General features: G+C 36.9%; 3 protein-coding genes across 7 annotated transcripts in view; 2 read left to right on the plus strand and 1 right to left on the minus strand.

The window, feature by feature from the left end:
* The window catches only part of LOC132118476 (cytochrome P450 2J4-like), a 28,771-nt gene extending 19,187 nt beyond the window's left edge, over positions 1–9,584 (plus strand). The window contains exons 1-10 of one of the 2 annotated variants that reach the window (XM_059528330.1): positions 2,436–2,647; positions 4,723–4,931; positions 5,011–5,173; positions 5,902–6,051; positions 6,176–6,336; positions 7,207–7,383; positions 7,533–7,671; positions 7,765–7,952; positions 8,148–8,289; positions 9,088–9,584. In XM_059528330.1, coding sequence (XP_059384313.1) covers positions 4,734–4,931; positions 5,011–5,173; positions 5,902–6,051; positions 6,176–6,336; positions 7,207–7,383; positions 7,533–7,671; positions 7,765–7,952; positions 8,148–8,289; positions 9,088–9,263 — 1,494 coding nt within the window. In that variant the 5' untranslated portion in view covers positions 2,436–2,647; positions 4,723–4,733 and the 3' untranslated portion in view covers positions 9,264–9,584. Of the gene's footprint in view, positions 1–2,435; positions 2,648–4,722; positions 4,932–5,010; positions 5,174–5,901; positions 6,052–6,175; positions 6,337–7,206; positions 7,384–7,532; positions 7,672–7,764; positions 7,953–8,147; positions 8,290–9,087 lie in introns of those variants that run through there. The other variant, XM_059528331.1, reaches the window with a different exon arrangement.
* A 3,675-nt stretch (positions 9,585–13,259) lies between these two features.
* LOC132118686 (protein-glutamine gamma-glutamyltransferase K-like) lies at positions 13,260–16,069 on the plus strand. The gene is made up of 5 exons (XM_059528647.1): positions 13,260–13,736; positions 13,872–14,008; positions 14,122–14,227; positions 15,548–15,630; positions 15,734–16,069. The coding sequence occupies exons 1-5, from the start codon at positions 13,260–13,262 to the stop codon at positions 15,876–15,878; spliced, it is 948 nt and encodes a 315-aa protein (XP_059384630.1). The 3' UTR covers positions 15,879–16,069.
* A 372-nt stretch (positions 16,070–16,441) lies between these two features.
* Positions 16,442–27,153, minus strand: part of nhsa (Nance-Horan syndrome a (congenital cataracts and dental anomalies)) — a 107,628-nt gene continuing 96,916 nt past the window's right edge. For 3 of the 4 annotated variants that reach the window (XM_059528335.1, XM_059528333.1, XM_059528337.1), the window contains 6 exons: positions 26,227–26,422; positions 25,002–25,049; positions 23,335–23,466; positions 20,328–23,195; positions 20,103–20,226; positions 16,442–20,009 (listed from right to left, as the gene is read on the minus strand). In XM_059528335.1, coding sequence (XP_059384318.1) covers positions 19,391–20,009; positions 20,103–20,226; positions 20,328–23,195; positions 23,335–23,466; positions 25,002–25,049; positions 26,227–26,422 — 3,987 coding nt within the window. In that variant the 3' untranslated portion in view covers positions 16,442–19,390. The remainder of the gene's footprint in view (positions 20,010–20,102; positions 20,227–20,327; positions 23,196–23,334; positions 23,467–25,001; positions 25,050–26,226; positions 26,423–27,153) is intronic. The other variant, XM_059528334.1, reaches the window with a different exon arrangement.

Here is a 27,153-nt window from a genome sequence, read left to right on the forward strand (position 1 = left end):
AGCTTCACTATTTTTTTCTTGCAATTGCAAGTTTACATCTCACAATTCAGACTTTTCGATTCTAAGAAGTGAGAGAAGAATTGGGAGATATAAAATAAAAATTAGAAACAAAGTTGGCAATAGACTTTTTGTGCATGCAACATTTTGCTGAAATTTCACTAATGTAACCGTAATTTAAGAATGAAGTAATTGTTTTTTTTTTATTAGGCTGCAGCACATTTGAGGATAATGGAAAAATCGAAACCCATGCATTCATCGAAACCACTGGCTTTTTATCAGGTACACCTTTCTAATATTAGTTTTTTTCATTGGAATAACTTGAATTCTTCATGATCTGGATACAGCAAGGTGCTAGAAACTTCCCCAGAGATTCTACTTCATCATGACATGATAACAAGGCTGTGCTTTCGTGCCACAAATCTGCCATTCCACCTCAAACCAAAGGTGCTCTTTTACACTGAGATCTTATGACTGTGGAAATCATTGCAATACAATAAACTCATTATGGAAGCAGTCTGAGATGACGTATCCTTTGAGACATGGTGCTTAACCATCAGAACATTGCTATAGTCTGTGACCATAAAGCACGAGTTTACGAAATACGCAGTTGGTATTAATGGGCCTAATGTGTGGAGAAAATTATCCCACAGATTACACTGTGCCATAATGTTTAACCTGCCATATCTCAGTGAAGGTTCATCAGATCAGACAATGTTTTTCTACACTATCTATCTATATGTTATATAACAACACAGATAACACTGAGTGAGTGAAATGTAGTGAACTGTGTTGCATTTTAATGTCATTTAATGTCATTTTTAAGAAAATAATTGTACTTGACTGTTCTTATTGAAACAATCTAACTTTAATCATGTGCCATAAAGTACATTTAAGGTACAGCCGTTTACCATTTTATCTATTCCCTGAAAACAATACAAAATCACGGCCTAATTTATCAAATTTTGCAATGTCATGCTATAATCAGGTACGTCAAACCAACTTAAAATTTGTTGAGCCTGTTGATTTTGCTGTTTTAGTAGTAGAACATTTGACTCATGGCGGGGGAATCTAACATTTTATTAGCTTTGTTTTACAAAGAATGATAGAAGAGTCCTGAAGCAACACATTATGACCATCACGTAGATTCTACCGGATTTCTATAATTTGTTTATACTCTGGTCAAGTTTGAAATAATTACGATTTTTAAAGTAGTGTCTTATAGCCTATTCACTGAGACTGCATTTATTTGACCAAAAACACAGTAAAAACTGTTATATTATATATTAAACATATTTTAAAATATAATTTATTCCTGTGATGCAAAGCTGAATTGTCAGCATCATTACTCCAATCTTCAGTGTCACATGATCCTTCAGAAATCATTCTAATATGCTGCACATTTTAGTCCCCCTCAGTCCTTGTATGGCCTCTGAGATTCTCAAACCAAAACCTTTCCAGTCTCACCATTGTGGTCAGTAATGAACTAAATGCACCATTTTCAGCACGTCATAAGTCACGGAGCTCGGTTTTGTTGGTGAAATGAAATTCTTCCACAGTCCATAAATTGAACAACAACCAAGAGAAACACACTGACCTCGTTCTCATTCACAGCATCTTCAGCCAGCAGCCACTGCTCAAAAGACTGAAGGTGAGATCTTGAGTCTTCCTTTTGTCTGTATTCTGACTATAGTCATGCAGGCACATGTGTAGCAGGATCAGTAGTGTTAGTTCTTCTGTTTAGGCTACTCATTTATTTCTAGACTTTATGAGATGTGTCTGTGTCAAATAATGGAGTACTCTAATATACTGTATATGATTATACTAAAACCGGAAAATGTTTGTAAAGGGAAATATGGGCTCTTTATTAGAAAATGGTTCAGTTCAGGTCAAGGCTGAATGTCCTACAACCTTTGTACTCTGTGCTGTCTCTCGAATGGAAGAAGTATGTTTTCCAAGTTAGAGTTCAAAGAACTTAGCACTATATACACACATATGCTATCTTACACTCAATGCATACATTGTATATCAATTAAGGCAAAAAGATATGGAAGATAACAAAGTAGATCAGAGCCCACAGTTGCACAGGGATAAAAACTATAACTGCACGCATGTTAGCAGCTCAACTGTTCAGATCAGTCTTTGTTTTGTTTTCGAGATATATATTTATTAAAGTGATAAATAGGCCTAATGACAATAGGCTGCATATTTTTGGTCTATAAACCATCTGATTCTGACACTCTGGTGATGTATGCTTAAACGAACATGACCAATTCTTTATTCTAATCTAATTGGCAGCTAGTGAAAATTCTTTCCCTAATTGCTTTATGGTAGCGTTATCTTAAAATACTGTTGATACGCTGATTATGTAATTATGGATATCAAGATTTGTGGTCTATTTATGATATGATCAGATGCTGGGGGCCCCACCAGGCGACAATCGACCTTTGATATCCCTGATGGATGCTAGAAGCTCGAGCATGAACACATCATTTTTTAAAATGTTTTTTTTGAGCTTCTGAATTAATCTAGTAGATAACTAGTTATCAGACATTGCAGACCCTTTACAGTAGGCTACGTATATAGTAACTGGCTGTGTTTTCTTCAGGTTTATTGAAGAACTTCTGAAAAAATCTGGTCTGAACACAGGGTAAGTAATACAATCTTGTTCCTGATATTTTGCATGTCCTTTTCAGCATATTGTGAAGTATAAAACAATCCTAAACCTTTGTGAGCATTCCTAGCAAACGTTTTAATACTATATACTCTGAAAGTGTTTGGACACTTAAGATACGCTCAAAAATGTTGGGGGAATGTTAGGAGGATTCCAAGGGAGGGAGAAAGGGTTGCCTGGGACGTGTTTTTAACTGAGGGGCTATACACACTACCAGTCAAAAGTTTTTGGATAGTAAGATTTTTAATGTTTTTTAAATAATTATCTTCTGCTCACCAAGCCTGCATTTTTTTAAAATCCAAAATACAGCAAAATAGAAAGCAGTTATTTTAAATAGTTAAATTATTTCACAATATTATTGCTTTTGCTGTATTTTGGATCAAATAAATGCAGGCTTGGTGAGCAGAAGAGAATTAGTAAAAAACATTAAAAATCTTGCTGTGCTAAAGGGGTCATAGGATGCTTTTTTAAAGATGTGTATTTGGTGTAACAGAATATGTTGATGCTTTAATGTTAAAAAAACATTATTTTTCAAATAATGTACATTATTTTATGTCCTCTATGCCTTGCCTCTCTCAAACATATAAATTTCTAAAAAAGCCCCTCCTTCTGACAAGCACAGTCTGCTCTGATTGGCCAACTGACCCAGTGCATTGTGATTGGCCGAACACTGCAAGCACTCATCGGATGTGTAACGCCCCTTTCCATAATCGCGAGCGTCATCTTTCAAAATAAATGTAAAGACAGTTAATAATGTCCTTAGTTTTACCATCAGTTCAAGCACGAAAGGGTCACGTGACAGACACAGTGATGAAGCTCCTATGTGTTTGCAGTACACAAGCCACGGATGGTAAAAGGTAAAAATAAAAAATAAAAATTGGGCAAAGTTGGGCATTTTAACATGGGGAGTCTATGGGATTGTCTTCCTTTTGGAGCCAGCCTCCAGTGGCCAGTCGATTAATTGCAGTATTAGTCACTTACGTGTTGGTTTCAACAGAGGGAGCGGAAGGTTGCCGCTTGGCTGGAACACACCACACAGACTACACCCGGCGACAAACTAACATGTGCATTTTGCGCATGCATTCGAGGAACGAGCTGTTCATATCAACAGCTAATAAAAGTATATATTCGTCATTCAAAAGGAGAAACCAAAACAAAGATATACGAGATAAACGCAGATGTACAAAATGTAAACAAAGCAGTGCTTGCTTAACATTTTGAATATCAGTAACGTAAATAACGTTAATCATTTTAAGCAGCTCATGTTATTATGAAAACATTTGCATATTAGAATGATTCAAAATTTGAACATTCAATAGCAAAAACTAATAACAAAACATAGTTACATTTGCTGATACAGAAGCACCAGATTGTCGTAGCAAAGTCACAATTACCTATTCTCCTAGGTTCACGAAACTGTCGTCCATAAAATGCATTTCTGTTCTGTTGTAACTTGTAATCTGTAATAAGTAATCTTAAAGATTCCTAAATGCATCTAACATTCAGAAGGCTAAATAAAGTGCTTTTGCATTCGCCTAGATACACGCAGCATCTCTCTGACATGACTGCTTCAACACTAACTGTGTAACTGAAACCACACCTTCTTTCTTTGAGTGAACCTTTGGGCGGCATTACGCAAATATTTCCACATCGTGACGTAGATATGTGGGGCGTGTTTGAATGAGCCGTGTTAGGGGGGTGTGGCAGAGTTTTAACTTTGCTAAAGAATATCTCATTGGTTTTAAGACTTTAGTCTTTGCAGCTTAAGGGATCTTATCTACACACAATCAGCTTGTAGGACTCCAAAGAGAAAGGAAAACTTGAAATCGCATCATATATATGACCCCTTTAAATCTTTTAACTGGTAGTGTTTATATATATGTGTGTGTGTATATATATATATATATATATCAACTTCAAGTTCAGCTTATGTAAAACACACTTTTAAAAGTATCTAATGCAGTGAAATTCAGACATGTGTGGTCACATAGAGATGAATGATTTCTAAAATATGTATATAAGTATTCTTCCTGTGTGTAACCTCCCTCTAGTATCAGTAAGCATGGCGTCAGTTCTGTCACAGCTGATGGGTCAGTGGATGGATGTTCAGGGTCTCCTGATCTTTCTGTGTGTGCTGCTGCTGGTCAAACACCTGCGAGATGTTCTTACAAACAACATGCCGCCAGGACCCTTCCCCCTGCCTTTGGTTGGAAACGTACTGAATATAGGCTTTAGTGATCCAATGGAGGTTTTCCCAAAGGTAAGTTTTCAGTTGTATGAAGGGCAGTAATGACATGGTTACTACAGTTGTGTACATTATAATATAACATGTTGATCAGATTGCTGAGAGGTATGGAGATGTGAGCACACTGTATCTGGGAAACAAACCTTGCATACTGCTCACTGGATACGAGAGTTTCAAAGAGGCGTTTGTGGAGCAGGCGGACATCTTCACAGACCGGCCGTACTTCCCTGTGAACGACAAGATCTGTAAAGGGAAAGGTAGAGAGACGCAATACACACAGCAACACCATTTACACTTTAAAATGTTCAGAAATATGACTGTTAATAACCTTGTTAAATCAGATATCAAAAAGAAACTATGCAGCAATATTGTAGAACATCGTGAAATATTTCTTAATTCTGCTTTCATTTGATGTTAATATGGATTCACAACATTTCAGATACAGCTAATTTGTTTATCAATAAAATAGCTTGGATTTAAACTGTGAAAAGCTCCAGTGATGGTGGTAAAATTTCCTTCAGCAATGGCTACAATAGCAAGCTTTGTAGTTAAAGATATGCAGAACTATTCATGACATAGATTGCATTAAACGTTATGGTGATTCTGATGTAACGGGAAATTGAATTTTCCTCTCTTGAAATAAAAAGGTTCATTCATTCAGTACTCTGAAAACATAGATTCCACAATTTAAAAGTTACATATATTGAAATTGCAAGCTGTAAATGCTCCATTTTCTTCAAACCGCCATTCATCAACACATGACAGACCACATTTACATGCCAACATTTTGTGACAAAATTGTCATTGTGATGGTGTATAAGTTTGCCAGACTTTGTTCTTTTCTTGGCACAGATTGATTTGTCATTGAGTGTAACACAGCTTTGCAAAGATATGCAAATATCACACCCAGTAGCTAATTTGCAGGCCAAATTTAGTGATCATGGATTTAGCTATTTTTTAAATTTTTTTATCCTTTTGTATGTAGGTCTGATCTTCTCTAGTGGACACATGTGGCGTCATCAGAGGCGTTTTGCTCTGGCAACACTGAAGTATTTTGGTGTGGGCAAGAAAACTCTAGAAAACTCAATCCTGGAGGAGTGTCGTTTTGTTTGTAGTGCTTTGCAAACCAAGCAAGGTCAGTGAGCACCATTTCGGTGTCAAGTCATACAGTATATCTCCGAGTACATACTGAACTCTAAAGGCAACAATTTGAAAGTAGTTTTCACCTGTAACCATTCTTTCTCTCCTTGCTTTCCAAGGTTTGCCATTCAACCCTCATCACCTCTTGACCTGCGCAGTGGGCAATATAATATGCAGCCTGGTTTTTGGCTACAAGTTTGAGTATGACGACCATCATTTTCATGAGCTGCTGCAGTATTCAGATGAAACCTTTAAGCTGCCCATCAACGTCTGGGGCCGGGTAGGGGACCAAATGTATTATGTTAGACCCTTTTAACAGACTGTGATGATAATGCATACAGTCATTAAAGGCTGTTCCAAACCTGTAAGAGTTTCTTTCTTCTCTTGAACATAAAATATATTTTGAAGAATGTGGGGTATCCTCAATATGGGTGACTTCTATAGTATTTTTTTCCATTCTATGGAAGTCAATGAGGAACGTGGTTACCCACATTCTTTGTTTTACAAAAGGAAGAAACTTCTATTTATTTAAACTAATATATTTAAAACAATACACTTTTCATACCCTGACATTAAAGGGAAAAAAAGTAAAGAAAAAGAGAAAAGTCCACACTGCTGTGTAAGTGTTTATAACTCAACGGCTAAAGGAGCGATTGCAAATTTGATGACCAACATAATCTATCTCTTGATATTTTACCCTCTTGGTTAAAGACACAGAAAGACTATTACACTATACATATACGTATATATATAATGCAAAAATGTGTCTTGCATTCACCAATAAATCAATTTACCTCACTATGCTGACATCCGCTTTCTGGAAAATGTGATAAGTGTTCATAAAAATAAAGGCATGCTGTAGTAGCTGAATGTCTTAACTGTAATTTACAAGTTTAAGTCAATCTGAATCTATTTTGCAACCCATTTGGATCTTACAAGGACAAACGTTTGTTCTTTGGAAAAACATGCACAAATACACACAGAATAAGACTAGGACCATCCATTAAAAAAATTAATATGAAAATTGTTTATTTCATTTTGACTATTGACTTTTAACTTTTAACTCATGCATTCAATGTTTATTAAAACATGTCATTTCCTGCAAAGATTTATAACCTTCTAAAGTCCAAATGTGTTTGTCCCTCAATAGTTGTATAACACGTTTCCCGCTCTGATGTCCCTGCTGCCAGGAAAGCACCAGACTGCATTTGCCAACCTTTCCAAGCTTAAGCTCTTTTTTAAGGAAGAAATCAGGAAGCACAAAAACGACCGAAACCCATCTAGTCCTAGAGACTACATTGACTGTTATCTGGAGGAAATTGAGAAGGTTACTGATTTTAGCAGATGTTTGCAAGTCTTTTCTTGGGTTTTTATGCACATTTGCTAGCTGATAAATCAAGCATTTCAAATGAAACACACTCTGTGTTTAACCCTTCCTTTGTTGTATACCCTTTCTCATCTTTCCATTATTTTCAGTGTAAGGACAATGAGGCGGAATTCACTGAGGAAAACCTGATACACTGTGTGTTGGATCTGTTTGGAGCAGGAACCGAAAGCACTGCTAAATCACTTAGCTGGGCTTTACTCTACATGGCTAAGTTTCAAGAAGTGCAAGGTGGGCCACTTCGCTCCTATTAGTTGTCTACTTGTTAGGCAGATGTGTATGTATATTCATGTCCACCTACTCATGCACATTCATGTTCCACAGAGAAAGTCCATTCTGAGATTGATCAAGTGCTGGGACAGACACGTCAGCCCTTGATGGAAGACAGGGCACATCTGCCGTACACCTATGCAGTGATGCATGAGATTCTGAGGTTCGCAAATGTTCTTGCCTTCATTCCACCGAGAGTTGCCAGCAAAGACACCACAGTTGCAGGATGTCTCATACCAAAGGTAAGTCATAACGTATCGTTTGTAGAATAGAATCCAGGTCATGTTTTAACCAGAAATCACAAGGAAAATTATAAGTAGCAACAAAAAAAAGAGAGATTTTAGAACCACACTGTATATCTCAATGATTATTCACATTAGATACAGCATTAGATGCAAGGATTATGGAAGACTGTTCGAATTCTTACGTTTTAACAGGGTGTGATGGTGCTGCCAATGCTGAAGCCAATTCTGGAGGACAAGAATGAATATCACAATCCATATGAATTCAATCCTGCTCACTTTCTGGATGAAGATGGCAAATTTCTGAAAAGAGAAAATTTCATACCCTTTTCAATAGGTAGGTCATGAGGAGGAACATAATGATATAATAACACAATATATAAACTAGAACTAAAATAAATATATACATGCACGCATAAACTACTGTTCAAAAGTTTAAAGGTCAGTAATTTTTTTACTTTATAAATATGACTGCAGTTTCAAATAAAGCAATAAACCCCAAGAAGCTGTGGTGTACAGTGAATTTATAACACGATGCAAAGCAGACAGCCTAAAACCCCCTTAGCTGTTATAAGTTCACTGTAAACCATGGCTTCACGTGGCTTATTGCTTTTATAAAATGGTTATTCCATGCCCATAGTAAGGTTGCACAGAATAAAACAGAGCAAATAAAGTGTAATGATATTAATATAAACAGTATTCTTCCACCAAAAAATTGAGGTTCCAACTAAGTGGCTGCCGAGCAACACAGAGAAGTAAACAAAGATGTATGTTTGTAGAGTAATTTACAACAGCTTCAAACGCGGCTCAACCAATCAGAATCAAGGACCAGAACGTTCCATTTTTTATAATAACTGTTTAACATTTGAATATATTTTATTTATTCCTGTCATGCAAAGCTAAATTTTCAGCATCATTACTCTTAAGTTCAATAGAACAGCATTCATTTGAAATATAAATCTTTTGTAAGATTCTAAATATCTTTACTGTCACTTATGGTCAATTTCATGCATTCCTGCTGAATTAAACTATTAATTTATTTCAAAAAGATCTACCTGATCCCCAAACCTTTGAATGGTACTATATATAAACCAATAATAATAATTAAAAAACTGATCCAGAGCCTGATTTCCAGGTAAGAGGATGTGTCCAGGTGAGCAGCTCGCTCGTATGGAGCTCTTCCTCTTCTTTATCTGTCTGATGCAGCATTTTACCTTCCTGCCACCTGAGGGAGAAACACTGAGTCTCAAAAGAACAGTCGCCATCGCTTCTGCTCCTGAACCCTTCCACATTTGTGCTGTACCTCGATAGTGCCATATGACTGCATCATAAAATAAAAGAATACGCTCATTGAAGCTCACTGTGAAGCACAAAGAAGCATTTGTTTTTATTTGGTAACATAAAACCCCCATGTTTAATCATGTATCCTACTGTACATAATTTTAGTTGTGTCTGAAATTGAAGGCAGTAAAGTCAGTCAAAAGGCTGTTTAGGGTGCAAAGCATATTTCTGCATTGATAGGCATCCAAAAGTAGCTATATATTCTAAAAACTTGTAACATAAATCACATATTTAAATAAATAAATCACATAAGTGAAAAAACTTGCCTCTTTTAGACTTCCACTCTATTCATTTACTTATTTTCTTTAAAAAAGTACTAGCTTCTCTGTACTTTCTGTATTCTATCTATGTGTTTTCTTTTAATTTATTATATAATAAAAATGTTTTAATAAAATGGCCTCTAACACTAGATTGCTCTATACAAAGCGACTTATTCATATTCTTACACAGCTGCTATTGTTTCACATCTGCTGCACTCTGCAGTTATTGTCTCAGGTAATAAAATAACCTTCACTTAAATCAGTATTTTATGTCTGTGTATTTATTTGATAATCATCCTTGTCCCGCTTACCGCAAAACGAACTCTACCAGAGTAATACAAGAGCCTGTTTGGAGTTTAATATGGGGTTATTTTGTGAGATTGGTTGATGATACCTTTTTATCCAATTATTAATAATTAATTTTAAGCAGCACACTGATCGTTTTATGTTTAGTTAGACTAAATAAAATGCATCAGTAAAACTTAAGCGTAATGTTTTTTTTCTTTCTAGTCAGATTTGTTTATGCTCTATATGACCCTGGACCACAAAACCAGTCATAAGGGTCATTTTGGTGAAATTGAGAAATGTATACAAATAATTGGCATAAAAGAAAAATTGATCATTTTGACCCATACAATGTTTTTATGGCTATTGGTACAAATATACCCCAGTGATTTAAGACTGGTTTTGTGCTCCAGGGTCACATACCGTATAACTGCAAGTACAGGTCTGTTTATTATTGGGAAAAGGGATAGTTTTAACTGTAGAAATAAACAATTCACTCATGTATTATTTTTAATGCTTTTATTCTCCATTTGAGATTTCTTTATACATTTAGCCTCATTTTTCCAGCTTCAAGATTAATCTCAGTTTTTGACACAATAATCTGAGGACTGAAACCTCACAGTCCAACATCATCACAGCTTTCTGTCGGTCAGTTGCAGTGGTAGTTGATCACAACCCGGTGTGCAACATGCACACTTCCACTTATTGACAGGGAATGAGACGGACACTTCATTTCCAATTCACTGTCATCCTGAATGACGGTCTTGACCACATGATCATTGCATGATGTCAGGTTGCTGCAAGGTTTGTACTGACAAAACAAGTGGCTTGATGTAGATGTATGCATGCTTTCCACATGCTCCACTGCATTTACACTCATCCATTATTTTTCATGAGAGGGCATTTAGTGTTTAGAATGGGTCTCACTTCTTTAAACTTAAATACAGCTGTACAGTCTTTAGTGTTACATAAGATTGTTTCACTTGCTGTATTTATTTAGATTTCACAGCCTATAGCATTACATAAGTGTAAATGTGAGTCATTTTAGTGATAATGGGAAAGGAGGTTTAACCAGAAGTAATAATAAACCTCATTTGTCATTAGGAGAATTAATCTGACAGATTAACAACTTCTATCTCGAGTTAATCTGACAAGCATGATATAAAGCAGATGTCATCACTCAGTAGTTTTTATAAAACCTCTTTATGGCACACACAAAAACAAGATGCAGCATTGCAGAAAAGCAGCAGCTCCGTGAAATAAAGTGAAAAATAGCCATGCTTGATGTATATGTGTGGAAAGTGTGACTATGAGGACGTGTGTGTGAACAACAGAATGAGTATAAACAACTCGGTAGAAACAGTTTTCTCTCAGGAATTGTGAGGACATTTCACAAATAATAACAAAGAAACAGCACCTAATATACTGAATTACATATTGTAGTCTTTGTAATAATACAAGATATAGAATGTGATATTTTTGTATGTAAAGACTAATATATGGAAGCTTTTGCAACATTCTATCTCACAATTTTGAGAAAAAAGCTCAGAAGTCAGAGATGTAAACACAGAATCGCAAGACATAAACTACAAATTCTGACTTTTCCCCTCCAAACTGTTACTTTTCTTCTTGCAAATCTGACTTTTTCTCATTTAGATCCTTTCAGTTCTTTAATTTTTTTTTTGTTAGGGTTGTGATCTTATTACTAAGACTGTAATCTGTTCATGGGGGGAATGTATTAAGTTATCTGAGAAAGATACTATTTGAGTATATCAACGTTTATTGGTGTTTTGTTAATATGATTCACATATAAGCCTAAGTGACAGGGTTCCAAGGATCCATTGGCTCCTATAATAAAAATACTTAGTGCCAAATTATTGTTTTTTAGGAGCCACAGAATAAACATGTTTTATTTATTTTATTATTATAATTATTAGCATTTTCTTTTTTACATTATAACATTAACATACTGTCATGCTTATGTCTCATCTTTTCTTGACTTTACACTAAACTGTGCCTCTCATTTCAATACTCTTTTTAATTTCTATTGCGGGAAGCTCCTTCCTTGTCATTTCTGACTTAGAACAAAAAACAGAGCAATGCCTAAAAGTGCTTGTGACAAGGTGTACAGTAAACAAGCTAAAAATCCCGGAACGAATGCTAACGCGCTGCAGGTGCACTCTACTCGCAGATTTAGAATAAAATCGAACGATCAAATCAATCAAATTAGATTGATAGATAATATCAGAAATATGGTGGGAATTAAGATAATATTTTATCACTTTAAACAACAGAGAGTGATAGTAAGATAATAATTATAATAATAATAATAAGAAGAAGAAGAATCATCTTCTTTTCTGTTTCTCAGCTCTGCCATTGCAGGTCTGTTCTGTCGACCTCATCAAATCCAGGATGGGACAGAATCGACAATAGCATCACACCGATCATTATCTTAGCAATCACCTCATCATCCGCAGAGGACAGTGTTTTGTGATGTGGATTGAGCTGTCCCGACCCTTCGATCCAAACTGTGACCAACTTCACTTGGAGCTGAGGCTATGTCAGTTAAGGACTCTTTTCATTAGATGCCATCTTGCTACCCAGCCAGATGTGTTCTGACAACCTAAAGAAACTGGCTAATAATGTATTACATTTAGAAAGACAAAACAAGTGCAAATTCTGTAGTTATTCTATGTTTATCCAAAATACAAACCGGAAAATTCACAATATTCTAATGGCAAACCCTTACCATTATTTCCTCTTCCTGTTTGGGTTTCATAGGTAATATCCTATCAGCATGGAGCGAGACGCTCATGATTGTTCCGTTAGTAAAGGAATTCAAGATAGATTCCTGGGAAGCCAGGATCATTGAACAGATGCAAAACCGAATCAAACTGTGTGTTTACTCTCGGTCAGCTGCTTCTATTGGACGGTACAAATTACTATCGTAACCAGCTACCCAGGAGGAAAGGCCACTTCAACTGAAAGCGATATTTACATAGTGTTCAACCCCTGGTGTACATGTACAGTACAGACCAAAAGTATGGACACACCTTCTCATTCAAAGAGTTTTCTTTATTTTAATGACTATGAAAATTGTAGAGTCACACTGAAGGCATCAAAACTATGAATTAACACATGTGGAATTATATATGGAATTATATACATAACAAAAAAGTGTGAGATATCATAACTACGCCATTCTATGGACGAAAAGCATCATTCTCTACTGATGGCAATTCAAAAATAGCAATGCATTCTGATAAAATATAAAATTCAATATGTTATAATATAAAATCAAGCATTTGAAAATAGTTGGTTTTCTGACAGGCTAGTTCTGTCACAGTGGCATACGTGATTTCAGTCATTTTTGGAAGTAGGGATGTTTTATGCATAGTAACCAACAACACATTTAATATTCATGAGTATAATTATTATATTATCCCATTCCTCAGGTTCAGACGGTGCACGAATTGCTGTAGAAACAGCCTGTCGCAATGGCTCCAAACAGTCTGTATACCCGCTGTCCAACACTGAGGATGTGATCATTGAAGTCAATATGAAGGGTGACGGACCATGTGTTGGTCAGGATGCAGTGCTTTCCATCATCCTGAAGAACAAGTGCAGGTCTCCTCGTAGCCTCACTCTGTACAGCCAGGTGGCAGCCATGTACTACACCAGAGCTCAAAAGGCCTTGATTTGTAGATTTGTTATAAAAGCATTGTTTTCCTCTGTAGTCCCGATTCTGGAGTGGATCTTGCAGTATGAGGACTACAAGGAACACCTGGTGGATCAAGCAGCGCTGATGCTCACTCTTTCTGGACGGGTTTCAGAGACTACGCAGATACTGACCACCCAGTTCAACTTCAGACTGCGCACATCAGATCTTATCATTATTGTGAGTTTTCTTTCTTATGAACTCTTCATATGCGCATCTGCCAGTTTTTGCATTCAAGTTAGATTTCACACAACTAATTTCTTATATGAAGCATTAGAATTTGCAGACTAGTGCCTGACTGTTTTTCTCTTTCAGACTCTTTGTGGTGGTGTCGTGGGCAAAGAGATGACATTCAAAATCAAATTCCAGAACCCACTTCCCTGTGTACTGAAGAATGTCATTTTCCGGTTTGAAGGACTGGGATTGCAGTACGTCAGAACAATTAACTATGGGTAAGACACGAGAGTTTTACATTTATTTACACCACCTGAAATAAATTACAGTTGAATAATGAGTAAAATTAATACAAATGGATTATACTAATTTTGTCTCTCTGTCACTTCAGTGATATTCCAAGTCTGGCCGCAGTGAGCCTGACGGAGACCTTTGTTCCTAAATATCATGGGCAACATAAACTTCTAGCATCTCTTGACTGTCCTCACCTCACTCAGGTGTATGGATTCACCAACATTGATATTCATGAAAAGATTTAGACTTGATACTTGAAGCTCAATATTTTCCAGAGTATATGGAACCATTCTGCTTATGGTTATCTCATACAGTAAAAGTACTTTGAAGGACCTACAATATTTTGCAGTTATTTTGATGTGTTATTATAAGCATTATTGTCCTACCTTCAATAATGGCAAGTGTTTCAATAATGACTGAATAATCAGTACTTCTATAATGCTTGACTATAATATGGTGTTCTTGCAGAGATATTAAACACTAAAACAACATTATACAGCAACCTGTCTACCTAAAGGGGGAATAAATGTAAACAAAATGTGTAAGAATAATTGTCTGTTTGATGAATAACCTGTATTTCACATCCAGTAGCTAGGCTACATACACTTTTCTTGAAGATTCAAAACCAAATAAACATTGTCTAAATGAGAATGGTTTTGTGATGTGCCGGACACTTATGGTGTAGGTCGGCTGTCAATAGTTTTATACACTCACTTCTCAATCACACTATTCAGCATTGGGTTTACACAATAAATAAAAAGAATAATAATTTAGATTGCAGCTTCAGATGCTGTGAATCTGAAAATGCTGTGTAATTACAGCTTAATTGGTTATAAGGGATGTATTTGTGAGAGTCTGTGAGTGACAGGTTGATTTATTATGCTGCGTTCACACCAAACACGAATAGAGCGTCAAATTCGCGACTACCGCGTCTAGTTTGAACATTTTGAATGTGTAACACCTGCGTTGATTGACAGGCACTGACAATATACTAATATCTATAGGCCAATAGGTTCGGCTTGGAAGGCATAAATTAACAAGCTTAACTTTGTGGGGAAATAAATTTGTATTGAAAATAAATTAGTTCTTTGTAGAGAATAAAGTGAAAGTAAAAATATATATATATATATTTAACAGTATTCACAGTTTCAATTGAATGACACTTCATAATGACAAAAAATAAATCAAATCAAATTGCAGTGCATGAATTATGTATGGACTAATCTGGGTGCACCCAATAAGGACCATCTGGTGGGTCATGCGGCGCTGATGCTCACTCTCTCTGGACAGGTCACTCAGACTAGACAAACTCTGGCCAAATAGTTCAGCTTCAGGCTGTGCACACCAGACCTCGTCATCACTGTGAGTTCAGATGACTCGCTGTATATTAAGATTACACATGATAATATCTATCATGGCTATATTGTATTAATGTGACTTGTGCTATTGTGTGTTATTTTCTCTCTTAGCCTGTATGTGATGCTGTGCTCTGCAGAGAACTAAAAGTCAAAATCAAGTTCCAGAAGCCACTGCCCTGTGTGCTGAAGAACGTCATATTCCGGATTGAAGGATTGGGAATGCAGCATGTCAAAACCATTCACTATGGGTAAGACATCCTTTTGCAAAGACTGGGTCAAACTGTGTTTTATAATACTAATCCATATAACATTTACATTTATATTTACTTTTGTTTTTATACTTTCTTTCAGTGATATTGCAGAGCAAGCCTCAATGTGTCTGACAGAGACTGTTGTTCCCAAACGGTCCGGCCCACAGAAGCTTCTAGCAACACTTGACTGTACTCAGCTCACTCAGGTGCACGGAGTCCCAAACATCCTGGTCAAAGATCACTGAATAAACTTCACTTCATCTAATCAGTGCAAATATCCACATTCTTAAAACAATGACAACTGCACTGTGGATTCAGTATTTTATAATGAGAGCAAAATGTGTTTGACCTAATCTATGCAATACAAGCATGATACTTTTCGAGGTACTTATCCTAGTTAGCCTCTGCTTGTAGTTCTATGCCGATCAATAAATGGAAAAACCAAACATTTATTATTCATTTATTTGTTAAACGTCATCATTGGTGGCTCTCAGTTCACTAATTAACCTAAACTACAGCATCTAGCTGGTATTAAGACTCAAAGAGCACTGAAACACGGTGGAATAAAGGTATTTCAAAACTAAAAACTATGAAAACACCTGTCAAAGTAGAGCAGGTACTTGCCATTAACACTTCACTAACAAAAAGCCATTCATTTTATTCTACTTCAGCATCTCAAGCTCTATTAAAACCATTGCATCCTTGAGCTTTATATTTCATATAATGATGACTTAAAATGTGGTACAATTTACCATACTTCAACCCAGTTCAGCATTATCACCGAACATTAAACACACACAGGCATTCATGTGTTTAAAGCAGTCACATTTATTGGCCTCTTCTATGCACATTTACTAAACAGCCAGACAAGCTGGCAAACAGTTTTAGAGACATTTTACAATGGGACTTTCCACAAAGATTACTAAAAAATAAATACAAGACTCAAAAGTGTTGCACAGATCAAAAATATACAAAGGCTTATAATTAATGTAAACTTTGAAAACATTTTACATAAGAAACACCCTTGAAACGATTTTAAAAGGTATTCTATTTACAAGTTTTTACAAAACAAATCTTTTTAGTTGCTTGAAGACTTCAGTACCAGAAGAGACATCACGTAACTGTGTGTGTTCAGTACAGCAAGTGTTTGTCTGACTCTGAAATCCTTTGGTACACAAATCTTTGCATGTTACCATTCACCAAGCATGCTTTATTAACTTTAACAATATGAGATTTCAGTTCATAATTGCTTTTGCTATGTGTTAACTATTCCTGTTTAAATAGCCTTAGGTACAGCAATAGACAATGAGAAAACCTTCACAAACATACTAAACATCAGTGCAAATTTTAAGGTTAGACTTTACAATGTTGGAATGGTAGCTTACAAAATCATTTACCTCTGTCTTGGAGATGTATAGTGAAAGTCTTTGCGAACTTTTAGATTGCTCAGATTTATAAATGTGTTTTTCCCTTTGTATAACATCTTTACCTAAAGCTAGTTAGTTGTTAGTGATTGAATAGTTGATTCTTGATCCAAAGACTAAATCTCACCAAGCAAGGTAAATTGCAAATACACCAGAAGGTCAATGGTACAAAGGAGAGAAATGCCAAATACACCACTGGACATCATTAGGTTTCAAAGGATCATTAACAGAGTAGCTTATGCCATAACTTTTTTTTTTTTTTTTTAAATATTATTTATAAGTGGTTTTCTTTTCTGCATTAAATTCATCTGTCATTTGAAACCAGTGTTTACCAACTAAAGCTTAACCTCTGAAAAGATAAACATAAGTCCATTAATCCATAAATAAATCTGCATTCATAAATGTATCAAAGCCCAATATTTCATAAAAGCCAGCAAGATACTAATAATCCTTTTGCATTAGTACCAAAATGAAAAACACGAAGTGGCTCTTGGAAACTGATTTTAAAAAAGCTGAACGATGACCAAACAGTAGTGCAAGTCCATGTTTTTTCATCTGTCCTTTGCAACCTTTTTTACAACCTTTTTTTCCTTTGATTTGCATCCTTTTCAGCACATCCTCATATGCACATATTTATTTGTTGCTCCAGCAAAAGAAAGTCTTTATCAAGACGCAAACCCTCCTACTGCAGACTTGCTCTGTCTCTCAGTCTAACGTGACTCTACACCTCTGTAGTCTTTCTTTGGATATCTTACTGTGCCACAAACAGCAACAGCATTGAGAAAAGAATATGTTTTCCATCAGTTTCAAGAATGATACCAAACTTTAAGTCCTTCATGTAACTTTCCTCATTGCCCTCTCAACATTGCAAATTCAAACCCAAAGCAACACAAACTGCAAAAGTCTCCTGACCAAAACGTCCACTACACACTTCTAAAAACTTCTACTTTATCCTTCTACAATATTATTCTGCCATGATCTGTTTACTACATGTAAATGCCTTTGAAAAAGATTGTCAAGAGTGTTTCAATCAGATTTTTGACAAAAACAGCTCATGGCCTTACAAATCTGAGGAGGCAAATTCCTTGATACACTTAAAAAATGATGTACCAATATCAGCTCCCCTCAAGTTTTATTGCATGCAGTTAATTTGATCTATTAACGTGAAATATAGAAAAGCTACAACTACTGCAGTAGAGGCATAATTTCGAGTTGGCTGTAAAACGCTTGCACAGTATTAGTCCTGCTGTGTGGGTCAGTGGTCAATAACAAAAAAATCACTTCACAAAGAGCAGAATTATATATACTTTAGAAACAATGGGTACAGTATTCACAGAATACGTTTAGTGTCTGTGTTGTGGCTGTTGTCATTTTTCTTAAATCAATTTATTGATATAGAAACCATGGGTTGCTTTATTATTATTTTTTTAAGAAATTTGCTTAAAAAAGATAAATACCGAATGAAAACAAATAATCATGTTGTCATATATTACAGCATTGCTTTAAAATTATTAGTTGGTGCATTAAAAAGCTCAATATCTTAAAAATGCCAAATATGGACACAATTTGCCTTTTATCTTCTTAAGGTAATCTCGTTAAAAATACTTTTTTTTTTTTTTACATTTATATTCTGTATATAGATATTTATTTTTATGTCACTTTTTATTCTGTGGCATTTTTGTAAGATTTCTTTAAAATGTCAAAATTAAATTTTTTTTCAGTACCAAAAGAAGTGCAATATAGTGGTTGGCCATCAGGATATTCAAACACAGCTACATTTCTTGCCCAATAATATCCAGTTGCGGGGCTAACTTGAAAGCACTTAGCCCATTTATGCTACAGCTAACTATACAAAAGGCCACTCTTTGATTGTCCCAAGCTGTCTGCCATAAACAGTCTGTGTGTAAGGTACAAGAAAGATTTTCCCTTCTTTTAATACCATCTGGACTCATTTTCACAGTTAGCCCAGTACAGTACTGTTTTTATCTTTCTAGACAATATTAAATGTGTGATAAAAAGCATCCGCAACTGAATCACTGTGAGTAATTACAAAGTGATGGATTTTTATCATGTAGTTTTCTCCACTCTCATTCTAAAATGAAAGCTACACAAAGTATTCACATAAAATCATATGTTCATGGAAGTTATTAGAACATCACTACTGAAAATCATTATTAGAATGTTTTGTTCTTCTTGATACAAAATGGTACAGATGCTACGTAGTTTGTTTACGGTCTTCTTAAGAACAGAATTGAGTATGCCAAGTGCACAGCATTATGAACTTGATGTCAAAGATTGTGTCTAGACTGATTCTAAAAGTCAAGATGCATTTTTCAGGAGGAACGGTCATCATGTGGGCTTCCATCTGAGTTTTCTGTTTCCCCTTCTGATATGGCCTGCATGGGAGCAGTGTATAGTCGACTGCGTGTACTGTAGCGGCTGCTATTCGCAGCTGGCGGCATCCTTGACCGACCTTGTCTAGTTGAGGCAGATGTGGGAAAAGCTTTTGGAGAATAGCCCTCAGCATACGATTTGGGAAAGGGGATGGGCATTTGCTCAGGAGTTCCCTCTGGAAGTTGCTGATGTAAAGGAGAGAGTGGCTCCTCAAATGGTCTAGAACCCTCCATCAGGAGCTCACCGGGGCTTTTGGGTGCAACGGGGCTCTTAAGGATCTCTGTAGCTGACATGCGATAACTGGAGTCGGACCTACTTCCCTTTTTCAACAGCAGCAATTTGAACTCTTCATTTGAGGTACTGGACTTTTTGACACTCCTGTAAATTGGGCCTGGGGTTCTCTGAGCCCCAGTTTGAGTAGATGGACTTGCAGGCATGTTTGGGGTGCTTGGCGAGGTTGCAGAATTAGTAGCAGAGCCATTCCCAGAAACAACCTCTAAACGGCTCCGCACTGACTTTTCTCCAGAATCTTTCCTGCCCAGCATTTTTCGTTTTGACCTAAGATGCCAAAAAACAAAACAAGAGACAATAAACATTTTGAGATTTTTCAGTACTTTCTCAGATCATCAAAAATCTACCAGATAAACACACCTGTGAATCATGGCAAAGAGATCCTCTGTTGTGCGACTTTTACTTGGTGAAAGGAAAACACTATCATCCTCAGTTTTGGACTCGTCTGTCAGAGGGGACACAGTTGGATCGCTTGGTGTGGACTCTTAAATAGAAAATCTGAAACTCATTCCAATTCAAAATGTCTAAACTTTCCACAAAATGGAAGCTAGTTTACTTAGTAATAGAAATATTACACAAACAAACCTTTGCTGAAATAGTCCTCGGTGTCTGGTGTTGATCCTTCCTGTACAAGTTCCTGTGAGGCACTTCTGGTTGGAACACCTGATGTTACAGATTCTTCTCCAGCACTACTGATTAGATAAGCTTGCAATGTCTCTGATCTTTGATTGACAATATCAGGCACTTGGTCAAGACTATCTGACCTCTTTCCTACACCATTCTGACCAGGGCTTCCCTCATTTGGCTCAGATTTCCATGGTTGGATTTGCTCCACTTCCAGACTACTCTGAGGAAATAAATTATCTGAGATGCTCACCTCTTCTGAAACTTCTCGAGAATTCACAGACATCACTTCATCCATGTTCATCTTCTCAGATGGGGCCTTAAAAGCAGTCATGCTCCAAAGAGGTGATGGGGCTAATCTGTCATATCTATTTCCTGCACCAAAATGGCTTGCTATATTCTTATCAGCTAGTCCATCTACTGGGGTAAACAGTGATTCACAATTGTCCTGAGAGGAGGTTTCTGTGAAAAGGGGTCTGTAGGGTGGAGGTTTCCTAGTTTCATGGGGTTTATTGTGAGTAGGTGGGGTAATGATAGTCACAGTGGGACACTTAGGCCTAGTGGCAGTATCAGTTATAGGTCGATCGTGGCTCCCTTCTCCAGATTTGCCAACTGAACGTAGTTGAACTGAACGAAGTACTGTAGGAGTGATGGCCAAAGGACTAGTGACTGCCAGCTCATCACTTGAATCTGAAGTTGCCAGACTCTCACGCTTGGTATCGGCTGAAGCTGCTGCATTTTGTTTGCTCTGGTGGAGGATGTGCATCTGGTTGTTGCGAATTGAAGGCCTGCTAACATTGGGAAGGGCACTTAGGTCAAGATGGGAGGGAGGAATGATGGGCAATTCAAGGTCCCTTTTGGATGAGTACTGCTGCAAAGAAGCAAGTGAGGACTTCCTCTCTGGGACTTTTGGTTTCCTTTTGCCACCAGTAGGGGACATTGGGTGAGCATTTGGGAAGAAAGTTGATGGAAGAGATGATGTTGGTGTCTCTGACTGGCTTGAGTAGCCACTGGAAGGTGACGCTAGACCTACCAGCTTTTCTGGTGAAGGCAATCTAAACTCACTTTCCACCGATGGTAATGAAGGAGTGGTGGCCCTAGATCCGGACTGGGAAGTCTGGGACTCAGAGCTCTCCTGTGACTTAATGCATTCAATGACAGTGGTACCCGTAGCTGTGCTGGAATTTGACAATGATCTGTAAGGATCATTGGATTTCAAGTCATTAAGAAGCCAGAGATCTGCATAGTCTGACCGGACAGCTCCCTCGTCCTTGAAGGAATGTGTTTCTGTGGCGCCAAACAAAGCAACTTCTGGAATTTCTGTAGAACTCTCAACACCCCAAGCCCCCAGTGGCTTCTCACTCTCGAGCTGACTTGAGGAGCCTCCGTTCAACCCCACATGCTGTGTTCTTTCACCGGAAGACATAGATTTGTTCTGACCAACAGCATTCTTTGGTTCGATCTTGTCAGTGGGAGGTCCAACATGGCTGCTTATTTTCCTCAAGGATGAGCTGCGTTTTGGTGGGGATGGCTTCACCTTTGGTTTACTTAGAGAGAGACTACATCTCCCAAGTGTGTTTGTTTGATGTCCATATTCTGCCTGCTGCTGGTCTACAGATGCATAGTTATATGTGAAGCTTTTGCTACCTTTAAGACCACAGTCAAAGTGCATGGAGGTATAGTAGCCCTCAGCATCTACAGAAAAGTGTGAGGTGGTGTCAGCCTTTTCAGATGGTGGCCTATCTGTTAAACTTTCTAAAGTGGCTATGCTAGCAAAACTGGGGCATTCTAGGATATTCTCTGCCCTAGAGTGCTTAGGACTGAAGTCGGGATGGCAAGGCATGTTGTGCCTGTAATGTGGATAGCTCCACTCACCCTCATTGGCAGTGCTGACTCCAGCATCATCAAGCATGTCAGTCACAGTGGAAGTAAATGAACCTGTCCTATGGCTACGGAGGTCTTGTGATTGGTCTCCAGGATATGGATCAATAATGAAGCCAGAGGAGTCATCATTAGTATTGGTAGCTGCATTCAGCGATAGTTCTGAATCACAGTGGGATGATCCGGTGAGTGGAGGTGAGGCTGCAGGTGGAATGGTCTCTGATGTCTGGGAGGGACAGGTAGAACTGCTACCACTCCAATTGCCGCTCGAGGATTGGTGATCCTCCTTGTGGTCCATTTGGCTAGTCAGCACACCAGCATTGGAAACGGAGTGAATGGGGCTACTGAATGTATCAGAACTAGAGGAAATCTCACAGCTACCCATGTCAGCTTTCCGAGGCAGATGGGATCGACCCCTCTCTATCCAGTCATGTTCTGTACTTCCAGCATGCTGCTTGAATTTCAAACTGTTATGCTGGTCCTCTGGGATTGCCTGGTCATCAGTACTTTCTTCATCATCTTTTAGAATATGTTCCCCTGGGACTGGTAGGAAATCCTCTGCCTCAAACGGGGACAGTTCTTCCTCATCCTCCTCCTCATCATCCTCATCACTGTCATCATGGCCTTCGTCCACCATTCGCCCTGCCTTACGCGGGAGGCTTCGAGAACGCAGATGGGAGCCTACTGAGGCGGTGAACATTGTGTCAGAGTTGTCAGGCAGAGAAGATATGTTGCCTGTGGAATGGGATAGTGCCACAGTCACACCCTGCACCCTTTGTGATCTGATCCGTCTACGTGAGGGTGCTGCCCCAACAATCAGGGATTCTTCTGTCTGGCAACCAGAGTCCTTGGTGTTGAAACGAGAGAGTGTGAGATCCTCTTGGCAAATTTCAGGGTTGGTATGAACTATCACTGTACGTTCTCTGGCCACCGGAGACTCATCAGAATCTAAAAAACAATAAAAGATTTTTCAGAAATAATATTTTATACATGCCATTTATTCTTATTATATGTCTTATTCTTTACTGTAAATAAACAAATAATGGAAAATTAAAGAGGAATAAAAGAATTTTACAAGTTCACACACCAAAATCTTGCTGCACGCATCTGGGAATGCCAGTGATAGTTTTCCGTCTCCTTAGCTTCCTTCGCCGTTGAAGCACTGATTGAGAATGGACTAGTGAACAGCGCACACTGGCCTCTCTGTCGAACCCAACCCCTGCAAAGAACACCAGACATGTGAGAGGCTGTTGGGTGCAAGCCACTTTTTTCTACTTCTCCCTCCCATGTTTCTCACACTCATACACCACTGAGATTTTTGATGCTAAATACAATATTTTAGTCAAGATGAAAATAATGTATCTTAACTCATTTTAATTATATATATATATATATATATATATATATATATATATATATATACATACACACATATTAAATGAGTATATATTTTATATTTAACTACTTTCAAATCATATATATGAAAAGTCTGACAAGTTATGCATCAATATACAAGGCTAACAACACTTCTCAGAAGAAAAAAAAAGTATATATTATACGATCATAAATGCAATAAAAAGATGGTTTTCATTCATGTTAAAATATTTTAACTGACACAAAAGCACACTGGACAGTACGCAACATCATGCAAGGTGAAAGGAGCGACATATTCAGGACGTCAGAACAGAAAACAACCAGGGTTGAAAATGGGAATATTGCTGTCCTACCCGACCCCAGCCTTACTCTAGACTGCAGTCTGCTGCTGTACTGTTGAGCTCTATTTGTTTTGATGTTTGTCCAGTGTCATGCATTATGACTCTCATGTGATTGCAAGGCTTGGCCCTTTAAGCACCAATTACACCACTGTGCCTGTGATGTGCAATTTCCAGTCAACACTGTCTTTGACTCAGTCCTCTCTGACACCCACCTCAAAAGTCCTGTTCTAGTCAAGCCCAGAGTAGATATATTTGGCCTCTTTGTAATTCTAATGCAACTGATTAGCATGCACAAAACGCTTTCTTGACTCTTTGCATTTCCTGGCACAAAGTAAGTTACCACGACAACTAAGAACTTTTTTGTTTCAAATTTCATGACTTGCAGATTTTAACCTACTTTCCAGTGTGTCTAATACTGTTATTATTCTAATGTATCTGGGTGATTCTTCAGTTTGGGCCCTTCTAACAGCGTGAAGAAAGAAATTCTCAAAATCATGTTTCATCTATGTTAAAATATTAATCATGTGTCATGGAATAAAAAGGCTCTGTTCATGGCCTTATTCAACCTTTAACTAAAAAAAAAACAAAAAAACGGTGCCAGGCAGCCCATGCTTTTACTTTTTTTTTTTTGGTCTGCCTTTGTCTGTAAAGCATTTTCCTAACATGTTTTTATGGGAGTTAGCAAAATAACTAAAATAGCAAACGTCTAAAGCAATTATAATCTACGCTTTAAAACTAGAAACTAAAAAATCAAACATTTACTTTAGCCATCTACGTTTCAGGACTACTAACTCTTAATTTATAGAGTTAGTGGCCACTTAGCGCTAATTTATAGCAGCGTGTGCTAGTAATGTGAAAATCAAAACAGCTTTTTTCATTAAATTAGAAAGCTACAATAGCCAAAATGAGAGTGTTATTATGGCTGAGATGGCAACCCCTTCTCTCTCTCTGCATGTTATTCTAAATGGTGATGGTTAGGGAATGAAGTGTCACTGATACTGAAGGGGGAAACTTAATGGACATGTAAAAGATCTCTCACTTAGGACAGCTGATATCGCTGAGGGAGAAGTAGCGTTGGTGCCCTCCTCTGAAAACAACACACGCAAAATTCAGCGTTCTCACAAGATAATCTTTCTGTTCATTGATGCCAGAGGAGAACTTTGGTCAAGATGATGATATTCTCAATTAGATTTAGTTATGAGGTGTAACATAGACTGTTCAATAATAAATGTCATTAATAAACCATTAATAAACAGTATGTAATGCTTAACAGATCATTTGTAATATATATATTCACAAAGCTAGAATTATGAGATAATGTGCTTGTTAATGTTTACTAATGAACTTAAACACTACCTAATAATTAACAGATTATTATTTCATGTAAATTAAAATGCTTAAGTCATCAAATATCCAGCTCATGTAATCACACACTTTTCAAAAATGTGCTTAAAAAAATTTTCAAAAAAAGGAGTTTAATAGAAATTTGTTAATGTACATTCAAATGCTAACAAATGTCAGTTCAAATCACATATTATCTAACAGTGTAAAATGTGGTGAAAAAAAAGCTTTATTAGTCATTTTAAACACATCACAAACTATTAATGTTAACATATTATTCACTCAATCACAGTCTGTGACCACAAAACCAGTCATAAGGGTAAATAAAAAAAAGAGATTTATAAATCATCTGAAAGCTTAATAAATAAGCTTTCCATTAATGCATGGTTTGTTAGGACAATGTTTTGCCGAGATACAACTATTTGAAAATCTGGAATCTGAGGCTGCAAAAAAATCTAAATACTGAGACAAAGAAGTTGTCCAAATGAAGTTCTTAGCAACGCATTTTACTAATAAAAAATTTAGTTTTGATATATTTATGGTAGGAAATGTACAAAATATCTTCATGGAACATGATGATTTTTGTCATAAAAGAAAAAATCAATCATTTTCACCCATACAATATATTGTTTATATACCTTTTTTTTTCACACATTCACAACATCACTAGATTCTAATGGACCAAAGTTCTCCTTTAGTATTGAAAGCGTCACCAGACTTTAGCCTTATAGTATGTACTTGAAACATGTATTTTTATGTATATATGTACTTGAACTTGCAACATTAAGATGAATACAACCATTAATTTTCTTTGTTATAATGAAATTATGTTTTACCCAAGAAATATGCTGCTACTATTTATGTGTCATACTCAGCCCTGACTCAGCATGCATTATCGACAGCAAACACTAGGGGGCATTTACCTGTTACATTAATGGGAACGATGCATGAGGTGATGATTTGAGAGTCCGTCTTCATCTTCTCATCTGGGGTTGGCAGTGGTAAGATTCCAGCCCAGTTGGTCTGTTTGTCCAGCGTTGAGGGCACGTTTGGGATTGGATACTTCGGCCAGTGGCCCAAAGCCACCACCTCTGAATCGGAATCCACCGGAGGAGCAACCTAGAACAACATTACGGTGTTAAATATAAGGGTTACTGAGGTTGGAAAATCTTTTATATTTGTATCGAACAATGATGGTTCCACGTGCTTTAATGCTTTAGACACCATGAATTCAGTTGATAAGTGCAGTTTAAGTTTCTAAATTGGCATAATATTTCCAATTGGAAAAGGATGTTGGGCTGTTTCTTTTTTTTTTTTTTTTTATAAATAGCCAATGGTGTTGGTTCGATTTGCTATGGATGTTTGCTAGTCAGTTGTTACAGCAATTGGATACGTCATTATTGCTTTTGGTCCATTTTTCCTGGAAAAAAGACATTTTCAATGTGTACATATGCTAAAAGTTAACATTTAGCAGTGCACTTGTGTGCAGTATACTTCAGTGCAAACAGACGTAGACAAAACCCCACAAAAATCTATTTTGATTTCATGAGGTCTGTGAAAAAGTGAAACAACATACTAAAAATTAAAAACTTAAAATTTATATTTTTAGTTTTACATGCACATGCATAAAGAAACACTGAAACAAGTAGTAAAGTAAGTAGCAATGGAGATGCATTAGTATACAACAGTTTCAAGTAAAAGTTATTAAACAAAGAAATTAAACAAATGCATATTCTCATTAAGTATAAAACACAACTCAAGTTCAATCCCTTCTTTTCAGCTTTCACTCACAGCACCAACTGAAGTACACTTGCTAAACCCTGTCAGATAGTTAACTTAGCAGTTATTCT

This window comes from Carassius carassius, chromosome 37 (assembly GCF_963082965.1).
Source record: "Carassius carassius chromosome 37, fCarCar2.1, whole genome shotgun sequence".
NCBI lineage: Eukaryota > Metazoa > Chordata > Actinopteri > Cypriniformes > Cyprinidae > Carassius > Carassius carassius.